General features: G+C 45.6%; 1 protein-coding gene across 3 annotated transcripts; it reads right to left on the bottom strand.

The window, feature by feature from the left end:
• Positions 1–1262: 1262 nt before the first annotated feature.
• Positions 1263–18340, bottom strand: AAR2 (AAR2 splicing factor). Of its 3 annotated transcripts, none has more exons than XM_081150382.1 (4): positions 18261–18340; positions 14858–15666; positions 11508–11737; positions 1263–2589 (listed from the first exon to the last, which is right to left on the bottom strand). In XM_081150382.1, exons 2-4 carry the CDS (start codon positions 15612–15614, stop codon positions 2422–2424), a joined length of 1155 nt encoding a protein of 384 aa, XP_081006508.1. In that variant the 5' UTR covers positions 15615–15666; positions 18261–18340; the 3' UTR covers positions 1263–2421. The 3 variants fall into 3 exon arrangements, with proteins under 3 accessions (XP_081006508.1, XP_081006510.1, XP_081006509.1); XM_081150384.1 differs by having other exon boundaries at positions 1263–2566; positions 18261–18317; XM_081150383.1 differs by having other exon boundaries at positions 17978–18273.
• Between the last annotated feature and the right edge of the window lie 812 nt (positions 18341–19152).

The following is a 19152-nucleotide window of genomic DNA, read 5'->3' as shown; positions in this document are numbered from 1 at the left end:
AAGTCACCAAGCTCTGAGCCCGTTTCCATATCAGCAGAATGGGACAGTCGTACTTACCACACATTGTGGTGAGGATTAGTGAAGGGAGAGAACAGACCACTTAGTAAATGGTGACTTTTCCTTCACCTGTGTGCGTGGTGATGGGGGGAGGGTCTGTGTGGACTTAAGATCAACAAGCTTGGAGAACAAAGTCACATGACCCAACTTCTGGGTGCTGCCCTGACAATGCCAGTGGGAGACAAATTCTGTCCCTAAGGAGCTCTGGGTACTAAATTGCAATGTTGTCACTTCCTTTTTTTTTTTTTAAAATAAATGTCTTTATCGGTTTCAGAGAGAGGATGGGAGAGGGAAAGAGAGAAACATCAATGATGAGAGAGTCATTGATCGGCTGCGTCCTACACGCCCCCCACTGAGGATCAAGCCCACAACAGGGGCATGTGCCCTGACCGGGAATCGAACCCCGATCTCCTGGTTCATGGGTCAATGCTCAACTGCTGAGCCATGCTGGCCAGGTGCTGTCACTTCCAGGTAGTTATTCAAAACTGAGGGTACAGAACCCAGGCCACGACCAGATTCATGGCCTCTCAGTCTCCGCAGGGTAGGATTTGTGAATCTGTAGTTTTAAAAATTATTGACCACAAAATTTACCATATTTACCATAAAATTTACCACTTTAAAGTGTACACACTTTCAGTGGTTTTTAGAATATTCATAAGGCTGTGCAACCATCACCCCTAATTCTAGAATCTTTCATCACCCCAAAAAGAAACCCGTACTCATTTGCATCACTCCCCAGTCCCCAATCGCCCAGCCCCTGACAACCGCTAATCTGTCTCTATGGATTTGTCTATTCTGGACAATTCAAATGAATGGAATCATAACATGTGTCCTTTTACATCTGACTTCTTTCACTCAGCACGTTTTCAGAGTTCATCAGGAATTCATTCTTTCGGCATCCCCATTTTTAACAAGTCCCCAGGTACTTCTGATGAGGGGGTTTTAGGGGAGAAAAAGATCAGCAAATTCACACAAGGTGAAACTTCTGGTTATGATACTGACCACGGGGCCTCAATCCTGTCAGGTGGCCCATCTCAGAGGCCCCACTGGTCAACAGGAGGCGATGCTGGCTGTGTGCCTTGTCCTGAGACTAGAGGTTGGGTATGTCCTGGTGCTTAGTAGGAGAAGATGTGTATCTATGGCAGTAGCCTGGCTGCTCTGGGATCTGGGAAGATTACCTGCAAAAGAGACTCACACAAGGGGATTTAGTCTCAACTCAAAGACTTTAATGTATGTTACGCTCTTGGAAAAACATCTCCAGGGAAACGTGGAACCAAAAGTCTTAACAGGCAGGAATTCTCATTTAGAAACTTGGTGTGAGCTGCAGCCTGGAAAACAGCACTGGGACTCTGGTTATAGTACAACAGCTTTCAGCCAGGATGGGGGCCTGCGCGCAGGACCTCAGGACTCCCAGGAAACCTGAGCATCATTACTCTTGTGGCTGACAGCGCCACAGCAGGAATGGAGAGATCTAGGCTGACGGGTCATCACCAGAGCTCTGAATAAAGGCACAGAACTCCAGCAGGGCTGAAGCCTGTCCAGAGCAAGAGCCTTTTTCTTGTTGAACCTCCAGGTCCTCAGAAACAGTCCTGGTGGCTCTGGTGAGGAATGGGGCCATGCAGGAGGGTTGCCAAGACCCACGTCTAGGTCTGAGGTCTCAGGACAGAACACATGGGAGAGGCGTGGCACTCACAAGGCCTCCGAGGTCAGGGGTCACAACAATCCTCGGAAGATTACCCACTGGGACCTCTGGACAGGAGAAAAGAACTTAGATGGAAAAGCAAAAGCTGATGACTTGTCAGTTACAAGCCAACTGTCTTCTGTGTTACGCCCTCCACAATCTGGTGCTCCTAAGCGGTCACATGCCCAAGTTTTCTGTGATATAGTCCCATTTGATGAGAGGCAGGCTGAAATGCTGGCTCATCTCCCTACTGCCCTGTTTAACTTAAAAGTCACCAACTGACATCTCAGACCCCCTGGCAGTCCAGGGTTTCTTGTTTTCTAACCATCCCATGGAATAAGCAATCAGTTCTCTTGCTTTTGGCTCAATTTCTCCTCATTCAGAAGGAAGTAGGTTGCTGCTGAGGCAGGTTCTCCCAAGAGCTTTTGTGAGAGTCCATCTGGAACTCAGTCAGGTTAGCACCAAGGCCAGGCGGATGGGGAGCCCACGAATGTGCCTTCAGGATGGCACAGCCTCTTTGGCGCTGAAGGAATGTATTTAGTAGTGAAGGAGGGAATTTTGGCTCCATCTCTGCAGAAACAGGTGGGGCCGCTGCCCCGGCAAGTCCCAGTAGCAGGGGTGAGTGGGGAAGTCAGGACTGCGGCTGTGTGGGAGGGGTCTTCCCTGGCTGAGAGCATTCCCAGTTAGCCAGTCCCCACACCCTCGGGGAGCTCCACCACCACTGGGGCACAGTCCTCAGGCTCCGCTTCAAAGTCCCACCGGAACTTCTTGGTCAAGTGAGCTTGGAACTTTTCAGCTTTCTGCCTCAGGGCTGCATTCACGGCGATGCTGCGGGCATAGGAAAAGAAAACCTACAGAAAACAGAGGATAAGTCACTCTTGATAACACAGAGGGAGCCGAGAAAGCTGTGGAAATTTCCTCATGGTGCCCAGCTCTCTAGGGCGGGGAGATCAGCTGCTGGTGGCACAGGCCCAGGACACCTGCTGTGCCCCCCCCAAACCAAGAAAGGAGGTCCAAGCCTAGCTGAGAAGCTGAGGCAGGACCAGAATGGAAAATTACTATCTTGGGTAGAGAAGCCCCACTGAGAGTAAGGCCAGTGGGGCCATCACTCTGGCCCTGACCCCTGAGGAGATCTGTTGGGCACCTGGGCAGTAACTCAGAGGAAGAGGTAGTAGCTACACCAGCTGGCAGTAAAAGGGCTTGGGGGGCTTATAAGTCCCTGGGTCCCATAAAGTGGCAGGCCCTAAGCCAATGAGGTTGAACTGCTGCTCTAAACTAAATGTGCCACATGCTGCCAGGTAGAAGTCTCTGTTCCCCTTAAAAACTGTCTTTGATGTTATTTTTTTTAAATTATGGTAACATATACATAATACAAAGCTACCATTTTAACCAATTTTTTTTACATTATCATTTAAAAAACTGTGTTAAATATACGTAACAAAATATTTACAATTTGAACCACTTTTAAGGGTACAGTTCAGTAGCATTAAGTATATTCACATTGTTATGCAACCAACACCACCATCCATCTCTTGAACTTTTTCCATCTTTCCAAAATGAAACTCTGAGCCAATTAAATAATAATTCCCCATTTCCCCCTCCCCAGCCCCTGGTAGCCACCATTCTACTTTCTATTTCCAGGAATCTAAATATTCTAGGTACCTTACATAAGTGGAATCATACAGTCCTTAGCCTTTTGTGACTGGCTTATTTTACTTAGCATAATGTCCTCAAGGTTCATTCATGTTGAAGCCTATGTCAGAATTTCCGTCTTGAGGCTGAATGATTCTCCATTGTATGTCTATCCACATTTTGTTTTCCATTCATTTGTCAATGGCCATTTGGGTTGTTTCTCCCTTTTGGCTATTATAAATAATACTGCTATGAACATGGGTGTAAAAATATCTCTTAAGAGTCCCTGCTTTCAATTCTTTTGGGTACATACCCAGAAGTGAAGTTCCTGGATCATAAGAAAATTCTTTTTAATGTTTTGAGGGATCACTATACCGTCTTTCACAGTGGCTATGCCATTTTACATTCCCATCAGCAACGAACATGGCTTGCAATAGCTCCACATCCTTGCCAACATCTGTTATGTTCTGGCTTTTTTTGGATAGTAGCCATCCTAATGGGTGTGAAGTGGCATCTCATTGTGGTTTTCGTCTGCATTTCTCTAATGATTAGTGATGCTGAACATCTTTACATGTATTAATTTGGATATTTGTATATATTCTTCGGAGAAATGTCTATTCAACCCCTTTGCCCCTTTTTAATCAGGGTGAGTTTTTTGTTGTTGTTATTGCTGAGTGACCGGAATTATTTATATATATTCTGGATAGTAATTTCCTGTTTTGATGTTCTTTTTAATTCAGTTTCATCTAATATAAACATGGGCAGGGGGCAGAACAGTAATTTTCTCTACATCTGAAACTCCATTCCAGATTGTCCTAGACCCCAACCCCTTCTAAGAATAGCAGCAAACCTATTACTCCTCATACTATTTTACTCTTTTCAAAGAAGTTTGAAAGAATATCCCAATGGATCCTCAAAACGCCATGGGAAGACACATTAGAATGCCTATTTGTTAGAAATGGAGGCTGAGAGGAACAAAATGACTGAATCAAAGCTACCCAGAAAGGAAGAAGTACTTTTCCCCAGACTACCCACCAGCTCCCCGCAGGACCCCCCTACAGACACAGGAGCATGAGGGTGGAAGATCTCTGGCCCACATCACCCTCGTGCCCCAGCTGGCCCACAGGCCACCATGAAAAGACTCTGGGCTCCAGGGGCCTTGCCCTGACAAAGGTAACAGGTATACTCTGCAGCTGATTCCCTTCCACTTGCTTCTCCACTATCTGTCTGTAAGCAGGAGGAACAAGGCTCATTTTCAGGAGTCTTTGTCTGGAGCCATTTTGTTGGAGTGGTAGCAGGGACAGAAGTGACGGGGGGTGGGGGGGGACGGTGGAAGCAAAAGGGAGGTTTACAGAATTTGGTTTCATTAATTCAGGAATTGACTAAATGGAGGAGCGGGAAGCAGAGCCACAACAAAGTACCAGGTCAATAACTCATTAGAGGGGCTGTGTGAGCTTGGTGGCAAGAGGGCAGTGGGAAGCCGGAGGCCCGTCTGTAGGCAGCTAACGGAGCTTGTCATGGAGCACTGAGTATGGAGCCCGGCTGAACTCTGGGGAGAGGCCTGGTATGGGAAGCAAAGAAGCCTGTTTCAAACAGCATTTGCTCCGGAGGCCCTGCACACCCATGAGCCTGTCACCAGAGGTCCTAGGGAACCTGCTAGCTGAATAATCAAAAGCCTCTTCCCGCTTCCCTCCTTACTTGGTAAATTATACTATTCTCTACACAGCCCTTCCTCTCCAACTGCCCTGAACAGTGGTCCAAACATACTCTACAGCTTCTTCTGTGCCTCTGCACACACATGCTTTTCTTCTCATAACACCCTCCCTCCCGTTTTCCCCTCCTTCACCTGGCTTACTTCTACCAGAAACTCAGGCTCAGCTCACACATCACCTCCTTTAGGATGTCTTCCCAGACCAAGGACGGAACAGGTGCTCCTCCATGCTCCCCCAGCACCCCCAGTAACCTCTATGACAGCCTCAATCTCAAACACGTAACAGTCCATTTACAGTTGAGCTCTCCCAAGAGACAAGGAGCAACCCCAAAGCAGTGACTTTTTCACACCTGCATCCTACTCCTGGCATGGAGTGTGACATATATCCATTTCTGGTTCACTTTTGTACAGTGCCTGGTACCAAATAACTGCTCAATAATTATGTGACAGTGCTGGACAGAATAAGGGACTCATCCTGGGGAGGAGGTGGCTTATTGACCAGGCCCCTGCATGCCACCAGCTCACAAGCCACCTCCTTGAGACACGCCTCTTATAAAAGCCCAGGCTGAAATAAACTGCTCCACCTGTCCCCCAACACTGTGCATGAGCTGCCATTTGGGCATTTCTCACACTGTGCTTGCATCATGGTGACCTGTGCTCCCTACGAGTAGGGAAAGAGTCCAAATTATCTGTGTGTCCCATACAGCATTATCGCCTGGCATAGAGTTAGGGCCCTAGGACAGTCACTGAAAGGATGAGATGGGACTGCCCTGTACTTGGCAGTGGCCAGCAGTGAGAGGCTAGAACAGGCTGGGCCCACACTCATCACTCATCCTTCCCACCCATCTCTCAGACACTGCCTGGTAGTAAAATCAACCAGAAGCAGGTAAACAGAAGCCTTCAGTGTGAAAAATAAGGCCTCTGATTTGAAAAGTGTTTTGCCCTTTTTAAAGAAATTATCAATCTAATCTTTACTACAAACCTGGGAGGTAGGAGGACAGGAAATTATTGTTCCTACTGTACAGATGAGAACCGTGATAAATGTTGAGCAAGATCCAGTCCAAGGAAGGAAATCTCAATCCTTTCCCCTACCAAGACCTTCTTTCAGTGTTGACACAGACTTAACACATCCCTCATACTTTTAGCAATGCCCTGTGGGGAGCCAAGGGCCTAGAGACCTGGTGCTTCAGGAACTGTCCCCACTGCGGGCCTCCAGGATACAGGGCACAGCCCGTTTACTTTTTTAAAAAATTGTAAAAAATAAACTTAACTGCAATATAATTTACATACAATTAAATTCACCCATTTTAAGTGTTCAATTTGTTTTAACAAATGCATACACCCGTGCAAGCACAATATGATATAATCAAGACAGATATGTACTTAGTTTTCCTTTTCCAGATCTGTGAGTCTGAAGGGCCACATACCATCACCACCAGGATACCGAACAGTTCATCTCTAGCACACTCCCTGTGCTGCCCCCAAACCTCCTCATCCTCACCCCTGGCATTCAGGGATCTACTTTTACCTTTGCCCCTACAGTTTACAAACTTGGTACTTTAAAAACTCACAATTCAGAAAAGGAGATGTTTAGACAACACCTAGTTTTCAAGCAATAATTTACTTTGATTCTCTTATTTTTAGATTAATGCCTTCTTCAGGAAACTTTGTAATGATCTGGTTATTTTATTTATCAAAGTAAAATCAAGTGAACACTTTTTAGCATCGCTGAGAAATTATCATCTTAATATAGGAAGATTAATCCTTGGTGTTTAAAAAATACTTTGAAATAGGATAGTAATATTTTACAAACAACTGCATTTATTTAAAACTAAAAACATACCCATTGGATATTTTTCTCTAAATATAAAAAAGGTATTACTACTTTTATCACTACGTCTGTGTATTATAAAGGCATAAATTACTTCAGTCAGAAATGCAAAAGCCTTCTTTTAAGCCCAAGTTAAATAGAGTTCAGTCAGGTCACCTGAAAAATTTAAAATATCAAGGTAGGTAGCTGAGTCACTGTCTTATCCTACTTTTTGGCTAGGCAAAAAGAAGAAATTTCCTAATTTTTTCAATTCCCAAATGGTTATTCAACTTAGACTAAAGCGAGCCAGAGGTAGAACATTTTATTTCTACTTGCAGAAGAAGAAAGTGATGTTAAAAGCAAGACTGCCACTTCACAATGATTGCAGGAAAGTGAGAAGCAGCAGGAATGATTCTGAGGTTGGTTTAAAGAATCTGGGATGTTCTGCCTGGGGCTCTAATATATGAGAGCTCACCACAGGCTTCAGGAGCAATGCTCAGCCTTGCCATCTGCTAGCTCTGGTGACCTTGGGCAAAATTATGTGACCCTTCTGATCCTATTTCCTCATGTGTAAAATGGGATTATAGCCTTAATTTTGAGCATTGTTTTGAGGGCTAAATGAGATAATGCACAGTAAGTATACAAAAGTAATAGACAGCTGATGGCAAGAGGTGTAGAAGTTGGTAGGTGCAATTTAGCATAGCTTGTATGATGATAAAAATACTACAGACATCACTGTCAGAGCTAGTGTGTTTCCTCAAGAGTCAAAGATGGATACTGGCATTTAGAATAGTCACAAGAAATGAAGCTGGAAAGTATAGTGACTATAAGTATTTTTAAAAAAACAGGCTACATAACTATATGCCTAAATGTTATGTAATCAGCAATAAGAATTCTTATTTTGTACATAACTCACTTTCTAACATACTATTAAATTCAGATTATCCTTTCAATGGTTTTAAACAAATTGTGGTGACTCAAGTAGCTTTAAATAAAAGAAAAACCTGTACCTATTTTTGTAAAACAAATAATTTTTATTCAAGCTAAATCCATGGGATTTGTAAAAACCAGTGGCATCTATTCAAAAGGGCCTCTACCGGCAGAGGCCGTTGCGTGGCTGGTTTTATACAAGCTAATGTGGCTGCCTGTAAGCGCTCACACACACAAACACCATCCCCTCTCCACGGGTAGTAGCCATTTAGCTCCTAAGGAAGAAAGCCAGTTCCACTTACTTGACTACCTGGGGGGAAAGCAGGGGCTGGCTGAGGAAGGCTGTTATAGGCTGATTCATTCAGTCATAAACACCCTGAGTGAGTGAGTGAGTGAGTGAGTGAGTGAGTGAGTGACTGCCTCTGTGTGGAGGGACTGGATTCTCACTGCCAAGATGGCATCAATGTAACTCTCCATTAAGAAAGTTTTGTAGCCCAGTCGGGCGTGGCTCAGCGGTCGAGCATCGACCTGGGATCCAGGAGATCAGGGTTCGATTCCTGGTCAGGGCACATGTCCGGTTGTGGGCTTGATCAATGACTCTCATCATTGATGTTTCTGTCTCTCTCTCTCCCTCTCCTTTCCTCTCTCTGAAATCAATAAAGATATATTAAAAATAAAAGAAAAAAGAAAGTTTTGTAATATCCTCTATACTGTCTGTGCCTGTTGAAATCTCAGTCATCCTTCAAGCTCATGGTCAAATGCCATCATCCACCCCTTTGCAAAAAGCCGTTCCTGATCCTCTGTCCCCTCAAATCTCAATCCCAGTCTGAATGAGCCAATCTCTCTTTGGTGCCCCTAATGCCCTTTGATCAAACTTCACTGTTTATATCTACCATATTAGGGTCATCTATTTACATTGCCACAGGAATTATACACTTTATTCATAGAAAAACAGCCAGTAACACAGAGTGAGGTAAGTGCTAGGCCTTGCTAGGTGCTCAAAATAACCAGGTGAACCAAAACAGGCTTTGGGTGAAAGTTCATGGCTCAGTGGGGCAGCCAGGCAGCATTTACAATATGTAAATTTCAGCAAGCACAGCCTGAGCAATATAATAGTGACAAGTACAAAGTAGACTAATAGTATGGAAAGGAGAGAGATCGGGTGTGGCTTCAAGAGTGGGATGCTTTGAGGGCATCTCTAGGATAAACAAGTACATACCAGGCAGAGGGAAAGTCAGGCTCAGTTAAGAAGGCATGAAACTTTATACCTATATTTTCATCAGTCATGCCAGGTGAAAAGCTCTAGAGATCTGCTGTGCTTATAGTTAACAATATGTTCTACACACTTAAAGATTTGTTAAGAGGGTAGGCCTCATGTTATGTGTTCTTTTACTGCAATTTTTTTTTTAAAAGAAGGCATGAAACAGAATGGCATGTCTGGGAACTTGCAAGGAGATCACTGTCACTGGAGTTGACAGAGGAAAATGGAGAGTAAGGAGAAGCTAGAGAACAAGATAGGAGTCAGAGAGAATGGGCCTTGGGACCCATGTTTGGGCTTTTAACTTTCCAGGCAATGAGAAGCTAGAGTATTAGGGTCAGACATACATTTAGAGCAGCAACTCAGGGGGCAGAGTGGGAGACAGATGGACTGACAAGGGCAGGCATGGAAGCTGACAAAATGATGCAGCCTAGATGAGACCAAAAGGCCTGGTTAGGGAAATGGTACCGGGCAGGACTGCCTTCTAAAACACTCTTTCTGGAGTTATTTGGTTAATTCATTTATTTACTTTCCCACCAAAATATAAGCTGAAAGTCAGGGACTCTGTCTGTCTTGCTCACAGCTATATTTCTAGTCTTTAGAACAAGGCCTTGTATACAGCAGGTGCTCAGGAAATACCTGCTGAATCAATGAACCAATCTCCTGAGGGCAGGAACCCTGGCTAATCCACAACACTTTCAGGAGAATGTTGTATTTAAAGAAAGGATGCTCACAAGCATGTGTTGATTTATTATTTTAAAGACACATGTTTTGGATTTTTCCAAACAACGACATCAAATTTTCTTGGTGAAAAACCCAAAGACAGAATTCTTGTACCCATCAGCTTTGTACACCCCACCTGGACATCTAGCAATCCGGCTGAGCCCTTTCTGCTTTGTAAATCACTGCCAGCAACAAAGCCTCAGCAATCAGAGCTCAGCTGTTGGTTACGCTGACAATGGTCAGAACAGCCAGCAACAGTGCGGCCCCCTTTGTGCGACGGTATTAACGCACATCGTGAAGGCTGTACATAACCCTGTCGGCCCGGGCACGGCCAGGGCAAATTAGTGGGCCAACGCCTCCTACCTCCTCTGCAACCCACACCCCAGCAGCTCTGAAGGGGATCTTCCCTGCGGTGGGAGGGTGAAAGGGTTTAGTTTCTGCTACATTAAAAACCAATGAAGGGCCGTTTTACAGCTCTTCAGAAGTGGGGTACACCAGGTTCCAGCCATCAGTCTGACTGACCCCATGGTCTGCACAAGTCCTCCAGCTGCCAGAGCTTAAAGTCAGCTGCCTGCTCACATGACCTCTTCCAACAGTATTCTGGCTTTAGAAAAGTGTTATGCACCTCTGAGAAACAGGCATGATGGTGCCTCCACTACCACCAATCAAGAATCCTTTTGGGAAGGCCTACGCTGTATTTTCAGTATGCAGGGGCATAAGCACAGGCCCTAAACCAAGACTCAGGCCTGGGTACAAATCCTGGCTCTGCCACTTACCAGCTGTGTGACCTTACATAAATGACTTAACCTTTCTGAGTCTGTGTTCTCATTTGTGAAATAGAATAATCCTCCCTGCCTTACAGCACTCCAGAGAGATTAAATAAGGAAACCATGTAGTATGATAAACACGGTGTCTGATACTCAACAGGCACTTAACGAATGTTCGTTCTGTCCCTTACCCCACATGGAATGGGAGGTCAGTGAAGAGCCACCTTGTAAGGAACAGGTCCCGTGGGGGTCTCACACACAGAGAGAAGAAAGCAGCTCATGGAACAGAAAATATGGAAACTGACAGCTTGCAGTTTCTGCCTCTTCTACACTTGAGAAAGTTACGAACTGTGAGTGACAGATACTGTCCCAAGAACATAAAGGAAGCTGATCTGTGTGCAAAGGGAGGAAGTAGCACAGGATGAAGATTGTATGTTGTTTGAAGTTCCTTCCCTAATTACGACTCATAACGAAAATTTAATTGCCAAGTTAAAAGCAAATTTCACTTTTTCTGTCAGAGAATCTCTGCAGAAACTGGCACATTTTGTTTGACACAGGAAATCGAAGTTACTTTAATGCTGAAATGAGATCTAAGGAGCTGCAGATGTTTCCCTGGGACTAACAAGCCTCTCAACGCTGTCCTACTGGGTTGCAGCTGTGGCTACAGGGAGAAAGAAAAACTGTTCCGAGCTGAATAACTCAAAGGAATGGAGATGATTCAGACCCCAAGTACTCTAGTGCCAGGCACTCTGGGAGCAAGTGGGGAGAGGGTGGTACTGAGAGAGGGTCTCTGGCACCAAGTTGCTTACAATCGAGTAGAAGAGAGAGAACCAGGGAACAGCCCAAGATTAGGAAACTAAAATTAAGTAAACTTTGGGTCATGAAAGAACAGTAAGCAACAAAAGGTAACCCTTCTGAGGGTGCAAAAGACTGCTCACCTGTAAGGTGCTGGTGAGGAAGTTGTTCTGGGAAACAATGTCCACAAAGAAGTCGGCTGGGATCTCACCAAGCTGGTGGTACAGGATGGAGATGAGGTTGACATAGAGAGCGTGGTGCTTCACCATGGCTTCCTCTGAGCGGCACAGGAGGTTCAGGAGCTGCTTCCAGTGCTCGAATGCCTCATACACATTCCCGAGCAGGAAGCATACAAAGGCAAACTGAAGTTCACCTGAAAGCACAGAGAGGATAAATGATCCCGAGGGAGAAGGGTACCAGCTGGCTCTATAAGGCTGTCAATTCCACAGGACCTCAGCAAGAAGTGGTCTTTCTCCGTCACTCCTGCAGAGCCTAGCATGGGGTCTTGTAACACACCAGTCCTCAATAAATGCTTGCTTAACCACTATAAATTTGAATTTCTGTAAAATCAGATGGCAAGAGAAGAGGTATACCTAGTATTTTCCTGGAATTTAAAGAGTTTACAAAATGTGCCCATGGATATTATGCCAAGTGGATCCCAAACCTGGCTGCCTGTCAGAATTACTAGGAGAGCCTGCTAAAAATAAAGCTGCCCAAGCCTCACCTGCAGAGATCCTGGCTAAGGATAGAGGATGGGGCCTCAGTATTTGTAGCTCTAATTCTGATGCAGATGATCTGCTTCAGGTTCAGGGAAATGCTGTATCACACCATGTACTCCTCAGCCAAATCCACACGGTAGTCATGGGAAGGTGGTATTTGCCTAATTTTATAGATGAGGTCAAGGGACTTGCCCAAGGTCACACATCTAATGCTTGGGGATGTGAACAAAGAAAAGATACAACAGCTTTCCTTTTGGGTGGGAATACTTCCAGAGCCTCCGGAACAGGAAAATTTGGGGGAGCTGTTCCAGGGTTAGCCTACCAGCCAGATTACTTTTGATTGTTTCATCACAGGGCTCTGTGACTTAATCTCTATGAGCAGGTTGGTGGCAAAAAGCATGGGCTCTGGAGCCAAACTGCCCATGTTCAAATCTCAGCTCTACCATTTAGCTGTGTGACCCTGGGCAAGTTACAGTACTTAATCTTTTTATATACTTCAATTTCCTTATTTAAAGGCTATAGTGAGAATTAGATGAATCAATATATGTAAAGCATTTAAAATAATGTATGGCACAAAGTAGCACTCAAGAAATATTAGTTATTCCCACATTTCCATCAGATGCCTGTCTCAAACAAAGAGACCAGATGATCCAGATGTCATTGTCCTTGGGCAAGCAACTGGGTCTCTGGTTACCAAGATACACTGTTGCTGATCAGAGATGATCTGTCCTGCTTCAAATTTAAGGAGGGCTTCTGTGCACCTATATGTGGGCCATAAAAACAACAGGTGCACTCAACACGTGTGACCAGCTAGCTACCTGGTCTAGATATATAGGATATTTGATCAGTATTTTCAAAATATGTATAGTCAAGTTTTCTTTGTGTGATAGAGGTTAACGATATGCTTCTTCAGTGGCTTTTCCTGGTTAGTGAAAACATGAGCTTGTTCCCTGAATTTAGGGCATTTATTTAAATTTCATGCATTTCTGGCCTAGTCTAAAATTATATTATGAGATCAGAAATAATTTCAAAGAACTGTCATGAAGATACAAAGTTATCCCTGCAACAGACCTTTTCACAAGATTACTTTGAAGAACTGAAATATTTTAGAGGTCGAAAACAGGACTTCTGTTCATTTTTAAGCCAGAATTTCAAGTGTTACTTATTAAATGAAAATACTGTGTAATGCATTAAGATACACTCATTAAAATGCCCCGTTTTATCAGCTGAGCCAATGACTTAAAAGGCCCTATATTAAAATTTCTCACTGATCTTCCAATAGAAAAATAATCAAATACTTAGACAACTTGTAAAAAATATATAAATAGCTGTTAAAGATGTGATGAATGTTTGCTGTCAGTAGTAACTGAAGAAAAATACAGTTGGCCCTTAAACAACATGTGCGTTGAGGAACCAACATCCTGTGCAGTCAAAAATCTGCATATAACTTTTGACTCCTCAAAAACTTAGCTGCCCCTCAACATCCACAGAGGATTGGTGTCAGAACACCCATTCCCATACCAAAATCCATGAATGCTCAAATCCCCCATATAAAACATAGATCAACGCAAGCAGTAGGCCCTCTGTATCCGGGGGCTCCCAACTGAGGATCAAAAACAGTACAGATACTTATTGGGGGGGGGGGGGAATCTGCAAATAAGTGACCCATGCATCAAACTTGTGTTGTCAGGATCAACTGTAAACTGAAATAAGATGTCATTCTCCAACCATCCAGATGGAAGAGGCCCTGGCTAAAATGCCATGTCCAAGGCGACAAACCACAGCCTCCCAACAGCTGGTGAGGATGCACAACCTTCTGGCAACAAGCATGCTCTAATCCAACAATTTCAACCCTAAACATACGCAGAAATACACACAAGGATGTTCACTAGACAACACGTATAATACGGAAAATAGGAACATCTTAAAGGTCCCTCAGCAATGGGCTAGTCCAATAACTGTGGAACTTGAGCAGCCACTAAAGAGGAGTGACTGTTTCAGTGACATGGAAAAATGTTTATACTAAAGTAGATTACACAATAATATACCATAATTCTGGTTTTTTGTAAAAAGAATCACATATACATACAAACATATAATTGAACTAAAAAGACTAAAAGGAAATACAAATTAATATAAAGACTAAAATAAAATATCTATACCTATAGGTGTGTATATATATGTAAAAGATGGAAAGTAAATACACCAAATGTAAAAAATGGTTATTTCTAGGTTGTGTGAATTTTACTGTGTGTTTTTTCCTATGATGGATATATTTTTGTAATAAGGAGGGAAATTAAGGATATAATAATTTTTTTAAAAGTCACTGTCCTGGTCTAAGCCAGGAGGGAGACCCAACGCCTTTAGAGAACCAGGAGCAAATTGAGGAGGTAAGTGGGAGGCCTGGGAACCAGGAGCCCTGGGCTCTGGCCTCATTTTGACCACTTAGCCAAATACTTTCCCTCTATGGACCTCAATCTGTAAAATGAGGGGCTGGGCCGTGTCAGTGGTTCCCAAACACAGGGCTATCTGCACCAGGTTCACCGAGGGTACTCGTTTATTAGACACACAGATATAAATCGCTGGGGCCCCACTTCAGATCCCTCGAATCAATCTCCAAGCTAAGGCCTGGACATCTGTATCTTTAATGAGTGCACAGGTATGACTGCCTCCTAGCCAGGTTTAGGAACCACTAGACTAGACAACCGAAGATGTACCCCCTAATCTAATACCCCTCACTTGGCCCACTTCCAAAGAGCTTTGTTCCTCCTCACCGAGCACATCCTGGGGGCTGCTGGGGAACTGCTTGCTGAGCACAGTCTCGAGGGCATAGCTTAGGTCCATGCTGTGTCTGGTTATCTCTGCTGGTGTGGCACCTGCCGGGAACATCTGTGTGGGCAGCTCTGAGAAGCGGATCTCTGTCCCTGCTTTGGGCTTCATCTCAGGCAGCCGGGCCAGGCCTTCCTGGTAGCTCTTGCATTCAGTGCCACAGCGGGGTAGATTCTGCTCCACCCGGTCCTTGGTGTGCTTCAGGGAGAGCACAGGCAGCACCTCCGAGAAGGCACAGATCTGCCGGCTCTCAGGCTGCAGCCTCTCCATTGTGGCCTTGCTGATGAAGTTGGTGAGAGAGATCCACTTCTTGAGCATGGGATATGGGTAAGGTCCCAGGAACTGGTCTAGCTCCTGGAGGTTGGCTCTCATGGCCTCCACCTCAGCCTCTGGGGCTGGGGAAAGGTCTACCTCTTCCTGGACCGAGTTCCAGCGCAGGACCATCAGCTCCCGCTGCTGCAGGCTGAGGAAGAAGCCCATACGAGGGCCCACATCCCTGGGATTGGCCTTGTCCACAGAGCTGTAATGGAGGAAGTGGATGCCTGGTGGAATCATCTTCACACCCCGAAACTTGGGCCCCACCTCCCAGGAGTTGTAGTCAATGCCAAACTCTGTCCCCTTGGGCATATTCAGGATGACTACAGTGGCCCCTTCAAAGAAGAGGCTCTTGGCAAGCTCAGGATCCATCTGCATGGCAGCCATGGGACCAGTGGTGGGTGACCAAAAGGAGAATCCTTCTTATCTTTCAGAACAGCTGAAAAAGAAAGCAGTGAGAGTTGGTCAGAACTTGGGAGAGAATGCCTCATTTGCTGAGTATTCTCTACATGCCAGATATTGAATTAAACCCCTGATATAATTATGTCTCTTACTCCTCACCATAACCCTGCACCCATGTACAAATGAGAAAAGTAATAAGATTCAGTGAGAAGAGGGTTTTTGTGTTTTAATGAACAAGAATATTCACTTCACAGCTGGAGTGACATGTTCAAGGTCACACAAGAGCATACAAAGTCACACAAATTAGAACCTGGGTACCCTGCCCTGCAGGCCAGTGTTCTTCCCAGTGTTCTTCCCGCTGTCCATTCAAGATCTATTCTCGGATCTCTCTCTCACAATGGAGAGTGAAGTGGAGAAAGCCTGAATGGTCCACTCTAAACCACAGCTCTACCTAAAACTTATTGCTAGAGAGTCTCAAAAGAATTGAGAAGCATGACTGAATCACGCACACCCAGTTTTGCATAATCCTCAGGGAAGCCCAGAAATGGACAGAGGTGGAAAGCAGGTGCTCAGCATCTAAAATTCACAACAGATTTGGGAAGTGCGGAGCTTTTCAACCACAAGCCTCCCCTTCTCATTTTACACATAAAAATCTCGAGTCCAAGGAGTGAAACAACTTCCCAAAGAGCCCACAGTCAGTGGCAACTCTGGACCACACACCCAGAATGGATTCAGGTGGCATGGCTGGCCTAGGGTCAGTATTTAGAAGAGAAAGAGATTAGAACACTTATTTTACCTACATGGGGGCATCCTGTAAAACTTCTATAGGCACATAGACACTGCCTCTGTGGTTTTTATAAGAATGGTTCCAATATGAATTCATTTAAACCAAGCAATTATCTAACCTTCTAGTCCCAAGACACCTACCTATTCAATTCAACAAATGATCAGTGGATGCCTGCACTGTGCCAGCATCTTTACCAGGCACTCAATAAAACATCCACAGAGTTAGACAGTCACTGCCCTCTAGGCACTTCCAATCTAACCAGACATACGAACAAGACCCTAAAATTTCACAAACAGAAGAACCAGTTGTCTGCTTAGTTCTTTTTACTCTTTCTATTTTACACAAATAAAACAGTGAGGAAAGGAAGACCAACCCTTTTCCTAAAATGTTAAGGGCATATTTTACTGTCTAAACCCAAAAACACTCCAAATGACCTTCACTTGAAATCAGCATTTTTTCCAAACTTCAAGCAAGTCACAACTCATAATGGGTTAAGAAACAATTTGGAGTCTCAGCCAGTATTAATTTTTTTAAATGAAAAGAACAGAATAAAAATATTAGAGTACGTTGAGTGGTCAAGATAATAATTGTTTTCTGAAGCTTTGATGCAACATAAAATGTATTTGTCATAAAATAAAGTCTGAACGCCACGGTTCTAAATAATTTATATATATCTTCCAATTCCCAACCCTGGATTCAGAAGGTGCTTTATAAATATTTTGCTAAATGCACAGCTACTGCATTTAGAATAACTGCTCATCATTTAGCCACTTTCCCTTGTGGCATCTGTGTGCTCCTCCTTGGTAATGAATGACATCCCTTTCCATCGAATCCCATCTGCTTGTAATTCTATTCACCATATCTTCAGCAGTTGGCATGTGGCCTGACACAGAGAAGATGCCCTGGAATGCAGAAAGTCACATCCATCCACTTCTCTTCACCACCTCTTTAATCCAAACTACCATGTCACCCACCCAGAGTGCTTGCCCCTCCAATCCATTCTCCACCCACAGCTGGAGTGACCTTTTCAAAACGCCAATCTAAGCATGTCGGCACCCACACTTAATACCCTCTGAGCGGTTTCCCACCTGGCTCTCGGAAAATCAAAATTCTCACCATGACCTACAAGGCATGTGCGGTCTGGCCCCTGGCAACTCCTCCAGCTTGTTTCATACCATGCTCCCCACACAGGCTCTGCTCCAGCCACACTGGCCTCTTACAGGCTCTCAACCGGGAGGCTCCCCTGGACAAAAAACTCCTCCCTCTCCTCTTGGTCAAACAAATCATTTTTCTGATCTCAGCTCAACAGTCTCCTCCGTGAAGCTTCCCAGGTCAGGTCTCCAGTGACCCACCAGCCCTGGGCCTTTCCACTGCACTGACCAAGTCTGCAATTTAGCCTGTGTTTAACCGAGGGCTGTCACCGCCGCGAGCTTGCAGTCTTTTTATACCTCTAGCATATACCAGATACTTGAAAAACATGTATTTAATAAAAGCATGATATCCATTCTGTAGGTGAGAAACAAAGGCTCCTTTCGGGGAAAGACCTTGCCAGAGAAGTTACCGAGAGTCGAACAGAGCCAGGCCCGGCGCCGCCGAGGTCTCGCCCCCCTACCCAGTTCTAAAGTCAGGACGACGGCGGCGTCACCCCGCGTACCCCGGGAGGCCGGGGCCGGCTTCTCGGGGACGAAGGCCTTTAGCGACGCCAGGGCCCCGCCACCGGCCCGCGGGCCCCAGCGAGGCGCCCCGGCTCAGGGCACCCGCGGCCCCGGGCCGGGGAGAGGGTGGCCCCGCCGAACAGACTAGGAAAGCAGAGGGGCTCAAGCAGGCCACCGGGCCGCACTCACCGGCTCGGCCTCCTCCCCGCCCCGGCGCCGCGGAAGCGCACCGGAAGTCTCCCGACGCGGCGCCGGACGGGAGCTGCGGCGAAAGCGGCCCGGCAGGTCTCCAGGTCCGCGCCTGCAGGTTCCGCCCCATGAAACATTTTCCTTTTAAGTTTCTCGTTTTACATTCTGAACTGTGGGTAACGACTTTTGTCAAACTGTGCATTTTATATCCCGTTCCAGAAACGCATCTACCAGCCATGGCCCGTTGGTCTCAATCAGTCGTGGTTACCGAGGCTGGGGCCAAGGTCGCTGCCGCTCAGTAGCCGCTGTCAGATGCTCGGTGTGGCCCCGTGGGCCAGGCTCTACCTGAGTGACAGTGTCCAGCCGGCCCATTGTCACCCAGTCCTAGCTTCCAGCCACACTCAGGCCCAAGAGAGAGCCTCAGAAGCCCAGCTCCCAGCCCAGAGAGAGCCCGTCTCAGTAGCAGTAGCCGCCGCCTCGGCTTCTGCAGCCACAAGCGCCCCGTGTCCCCCCGCAGCACAGGCCTAGGCTGGTACCTGTGAGGCCGAAACCAGCCCCTGAGGGAGGGAACCTGCTTGTCTTGTTCTCTGCCTTTCCCTGGACCCTAGCACAAAGCCAGGTGCGACGGTTCAGCTCAGTACACATATTATGCATTTAATTAGGAGCAGCAATTTGGTTATTAATAAATGGCTTCTATTTGGGGGCCTAGCATTGTGCTGGGTGGTTGTGCTAGTCAGGGTCCAACCATGGAAGCAGAATTAATAGGAGATATACATTAAGAGATTGATTGCAAGGAACTGACTTATGTGACTGTGACAGCTGGCTAGGTAAGTCCAAAATCCATAGGACAGGCCATTCGTATGATTTCTAAACCTTACATTACCCTAGTAAG

Source organism: Miniopterus schreibersii (genome assembly GCF_964146895.1).
Source record: "Miniopterus schreibersii genome assembly, chromosome: 10".
NCBI lineage: Eukaryota > Metazoa > Chordata > Mammalia > Chiroptera > Miniopteridae > Miniopterus > Miniopterus schreibersii.
The sequence above is the reverse complement of the archived record's forward strand: the minus strand, read 5'-3'. Positions and strand labels throughout refer to the sequence as shown.

Bases quoted from the DNA above. Each gene is read 5' to 3' on its own strand.
- AAR2 (XM_081150382.1), bottom strand. From the start codon at position 15,614: ATGGCTGCCATGCAGATGGATCCTGAGCTTGCCAAGAGCCTCTTCTTT. The intron at 11,738-14,857 runs GTGAGGAGGAAC...CTGTGCTTTCAG, and splicing joins CAGCCCCCAGGATGTGCTCG to GTGAACTTCAGTTTGCCTTT. The intron at 2,590-11,507 runs GTGAGCAGTCTT...TGTTTTCTGTAG, and splicing joins TCCTCACCAGCACCTTACAG to GTTTTCTTTTCCTATGCCCG.